Below are 4794 nucleotides of genomic sequence, written 5' to 3'. Positions count from 1 at the left end.
TTGTGATTGTTAGCCATTCCTTCCTTTCGTTAGCACATTCTTAGATAATTGTAAAATTTTCAAATTCAAATTTAATTTATTGAGCCTTATTTTCAAAACGTGTGTTAATAATAGTAAGTAATACTTAAGACTATATCGTATTGTCTAAATTTACAATAAAATTTGTATTCAGCGCCATACCTTAACATAAGTTGGTAAATTATAATTATTACATAAAATTGATTAAAATTCCATGCTCTCGGGAATACAATTTTTAAGAGTGTTAATTCAATTTAACTTACAAACTAAACTAAATAACAAAAAATATTGTAAAATTTCAAATAAATAACATAGATCATATGTTATTTTCACATAATTCATATTTTGATTCCCAAGCGATAAACTATTGTCGATATTTTTTCCTATAAAGAGATGTATAAACATTTTTTCTAAACAAAATCTATTTAATAGTGTTCTCGGAAAATTTAAATTTCCCGGTTAATTTTTAATAAGTACTCAAGTTTTCATATTTTAATAACAGCTAATATTGTGCCAACAAAAAAACACCCATATGAATACTATATTTTCTCAATGGCTACAATTAAATATCGTGCATCGACACTTGTGCCAAATAAATTCACTCATAAACTTGTTTGTTTTCTTCTTTTGTTTTCAGCACTTTCAAGGAAAAACTACGATTTCAAATATACATTTTAAATCATTTATATGATTTTGCCTTACTTGATTTGCAAAAATTGATTATCATTTTAAAGCTACGTAACAACCACAATAGTATTCAATGTATTGTATTTATAAATTTATATTATTTAATATTTTACATTTGAGTAGCCATGATGTCACGAAGTTTTTTAAAATGCATCTGCATAATTACATTCATAATGTTTTATTAGTGTTAACATCATTTATTTATAATAACTTGTTTAAAAGTGGATATATTTGAGTAGTCATGATGTAATGCAGATTTAAACATGTTTAAAATATTTATTATATTATATTTATAAGAATTTGTTTTAGAGTAGCTAGGATATAAGGTGGATTCTTTGTAATTATACATAAATTGGCCATTAAATTGTAATTTGGCTTCAATTACAAAGTAAATAAAGACAAATTAAAATTAAATTAAATTAAATATCTTATTTTAGACTAACTACAAACAACGATGGCAGGGAAATTCCAGTACAAACTTGGTATCAACGAACTGAAATCAAAGGAATTCCGTTTATGGCAATCCCTTATTGGAGAATTCATTGGTAAGTTGTCCATTCAAATACAATATATTTGGAACATGTCAATAAAGTGTCAATTTTGTGAATATTTAGGAAATTTGATACTTAACTTCTTTGCCTGCGGCGCATGTACACAAGCTGAGGATGGTACATTTAAGGCGTTGGCATTTGGTCTGGGTGTTTTTATGGCAATTACGGTAAGTGCATGAAAAATGCGATGGTATAGAGAAATTCATAGAAATTCAACCGGCGTTAATAGTGGACGTTCCAAACTCCTTATACAAAAGGGTTAGTTCCAATACCATACGCACTTTCTTTAGCAATAATAATAGTTATGAATTATATCAATGCTTCTATGAACTTAAATGTCCCTTTCTACATATGATCTCTATGCGATTTGTCGCACAATTATTTTATTGGGTTATTGTATTGTATTTACTCAGTTTGGAGTCCATACCCTAAAATGTGCATATGTGGTTAATATTTAGCTGAATATTCGTTAGCCATCCTTTATTAGTTTCAAAACATATGAACCATTATTTTAATAGATCAATTAAATGTTTGGTTTGTATTAAACTATAAATATTCCAATGCTAAATGTTTCCTTTCTGAGATCTGGGACTTCAATTATTCAGAGATTCATTCCTATAGCCGGTATAAATCGTACATTCCCACCCCAAAGCCGCTTATAGTTGTATACTATTCTACTTAAAAGTTTCGGAAGATTCTTTACCAAACACAAGGATACCAACTACAATTTGGAACCTATTTCTCAAGAAGAATAATAGGGCTATAAACACACAATGTAGCCATATACATCCATGGCATATAGTCGTACATTCCCGCACGAAAACCGTTCATAGTTGCGTACTGTTCTACTTAAAAGAAGATTCTGTTGGTTAATCGTGTTCTATAACAAACAGAAGGATACTTACTAAAATATGGAACATATTTCTCAGAAAGAATGATAGGACTATAGTCCAGGGTAGTTAGTGCTCAGGGCCACTAGGGCTATATGTGGTAAGCTCATTAATATGAACTTTTCCATTCCATTACATGGAGAAAAGCAAATTGATGATAAAATCCTAAATTTATATTTATCTAATATGAAACTGTTATCAAATACAGCTGATCATATTAAATTACAGTTGGTAACTCGTTACGGTCAGATGTTTGTATAAATGAGATAACTCTTTTTTTCTCTTTAAGTATTTTGGACCGCATCCCGGAAAACGAGTAAAAAAAAGAGATAACTCTGTTAATTTCAAATTTAAATTAGCTTTTTTGGGTTGAATACCTTAATCAGGAATATATAATATGTTTATATAAATAATTATCCTAGGTTGTCGGACATTTAAGTGGAGGTCACGTAAATCCAGCGGTAACAATTGGAATGCTTGTTGCCGGTCGCATTAGTGTCCTACGTTCGGTGCTATACATAATATTCCAATGTTTGGGTGCTATAGCTGGAACGGCAGCTGTTAAGGTAGAGTAGTTTATTGTTTTAAATATATTTGCTTTTGTATCCTCAGTCATATAATTTTATATTATAGACTCTAATTGATGAGAGTTACTATAACGGCTTGGGACACACAAATTTGGCCAAAAACATTACTGAACTACAAGGACTTGGAATTGAGTTCTTCTTAGGTTTAGTATTGGTACTAACAGTATTCGGTGCTTGTGATGCCAACAAACCAGGTAAGTAATAGCATTCATATCAACAAGTATCCATTTCTTCAAAATATTTTTTTTTTTAATTTACAGACTCACGTTATACTGCACCTCTGGCCATTGGTATGGCTGTAACATTGGGCCATTTGGGTACAATTGCATACACTGGTTCCAGTATGAATCCAGCTCGTACTGTCGGCACAGCATTCGCTGTTGACAACTGGGATTCTCATTGGGTCTATTGGGCTGGTCCTATTTTGGGTGGCATTGCTGCCGCCTTAATTTATACTCAAGTGTTGGAAAAACCAGCTGAACCAAAGGTTAGTGAAGTATCGGAAAAATACAGGACACAAGCCGATGAACGTGAGGTGAGGGTTGTATGCTCATAAAACATAATCCATTATCGTTTTGGCAACGTGCTTTCATTTATTGAGATAATATTAATTCGAAAAGGATGAATATTATCCCACAATACACTAAAACATGTCCTCTACCTTTAGGAATTACAGAGTATATAGAATGTTAGATAAGAAATATTTTGTAATTTTATTAAATTTATTTGAATGACTGCCTTAGGAATAACAATTGTCATAGAATATATAGTAATGTATAGTTGTTATTTTTTATTTGCGTTTAATGCTCTACTCGTATATATTTAAAATGTTAGCTATAAATCGACGTAGCGTACATAAGGTCTCTTGGTCGTCCGTACTACAAAACAAACCCAATATCCTTATCAAAAAATAATAATAATGACTATATTGGAAGATTAATATATGTGGTACAAAGATGCAAAGAACTACATATAATCGTTTCATATTCAATCTTCGGTATTAAAAATCGTAAATAACAACAACAAAACTCTTGAACACAACAGTTTACAATATAAATCAGTTATTTTTAAGAACATTCCATTATTATTTCAATGAATTTTTTAATAACTCTACATATAACTGAACCTCTTGAATATCTTTTTTATATTTTCCAAGCCACAATATGCCTTGAAATACATACAGCACGAGAATCAAATCTAGTTTGCATAGTAGGAAATTGTTTAATGTTCACATTTCAATAAAAAAAGGTTTGCAAAATTTTCACAGTCCTATGTGTGTTCTCATCCAATACCAAATTACTTAACATCGATCACATTTCCATACCTTAGCATTTGCACCGAAACACAGCCACATAAATTTATGCACACAAAAAAGTTTCTAATAATGGATTTATGTTTGTAAAACTATATTTTTGATGTGTATTTATAACTCAAACATAGATTTTTGTTTATTAAAAACTATTTCTCTAAATACAGATGAGAAAATTGGAAAGTGGCCGTGACTACGCCTAAAGCATTTATTATAAAACAAACAAATGTACATTGATTCCGGATTTTGGAACATTACGAAAACATCATTCAACTGCACTGCGTTTTGCCTACATAAGTCTTGATACAAATAGAGTCTTTGGTGTGCATCGAATATATAGCAGCATTACATGTATTTTATTTTACTTTTAAGTCGATGAATTTAAATAAAGTAAAGATTTTAAATTATAATTCATTTAAAAATATATGTATGTATATGCATTTCAATTTCTATGTTTTCTCTTCCATATAATAATATAAACAAATTTATTTTATTGTTTCTTATTTTAAGATATTTACATACCTAATTTGTTAACTTATACATATAACAACGTATTTATGAAAACTAAAAATGCAATTTAAATTTAACTTTCCGTAATAAATTATGATTATGAAATAAAATATGTATTACAATAACAAAAACCCAAATATACTCTCTTCTATAGATGCCTAAAAAGAAGTGTAGAATCACGGTGAAATATTGTAATAATTTAAAATAATAAATAAAACATATATAACACAAATTTGTTTTGT

General features: G+C 29.3%; 1 protein-coding gene across 4 annotated transcripts; it reads left to right on the top strand.

Annotated features, from left to right (window-relative positions):
• Nucleotides 1–1157: 1157 nt before the first annotated feature.
• On the top strand, nt 1158–4294 carry LOC133321693 (aquaporin AQPcic). 4 transcript variants are annotated; one of them, XM_061530775.1, is made up of 6 exons: nt 1158–1250; nt 1320–1423; nt 2569–2712; nt 2780–2927; nt 2994–3268; nt 4210–4294. In XM_061530775.1, the coding sequence occupies exons 1-6, from the start codon at nt 1160–1162 to the stop codon at nt 4243–4245; spliced, it is 798 nt and encodes a 265-aa protein (XP_061386759.1). In that variant the 5' UTR covers nt 1158–1159; the 3' UTR covers nt 4246–4294. The 4 variants fall into 4 exon arrangements, with proteins under 4 accessions (XP_061386759.1, XP_061386761.1, XP_061386762.1 ...); XM_061530777.1 differs by having other exon boundaries at nt 1160–1250; nt 2994–3220; nt 4210–4256; XM_061530778.1 differs by lacking the exon at nt 4210–4294 and adding an exon at nt 4174–4203 and having other exon boundaries at nt 1160–1250; nt 2994–3220.
• The last annotated feature ends 500 nt before the right edge of the window (nt 4295–4794 follow it).

This window comes from Musca vetustissima, unplaced genomic scaffold (assembly GCF_032173495.1).
Source record: "Musca vetustissima isolate MV318-11 ecotype Yass unplaced genomic scaffold, APGP_CSIRO_Mvet_v1 utg10516, whole genome shotgun sequence".
NCBI classification, from domain to species: Eukaryota; Metazoa; Arthropoda; class Insecta; order Diptera; family Muscidae; genus Musca; species Musca vetustissima.
Note: the sequence above shows the minus strand (reverse complement) of the source record. Positions and strands in the feature narration are given on the sequence as shown.

Coding starts and splice junctions, on each gene's coding strand:
- LOC133321693 (XM_061530775.1), top strand. CDS start 1,160: ATGGCAGGGAAATTCCAGTACAAACTTGGTATCAACGAACTGAAATCA. Junction 1,251..1,319: donor CCTTATTGGAGAATTCATTG/GTAAGTTGTCCA, acceptor GTGAATATTTAG/GAAATTTGATACTTAACTTC. Junction 2,713..2,779: donor CTGGAACGGCAGCTGTTAAG/GTAGAGTAGTTT, acceptor TTTATATTATAG/ACTCTAATTGATGAGAGTTA.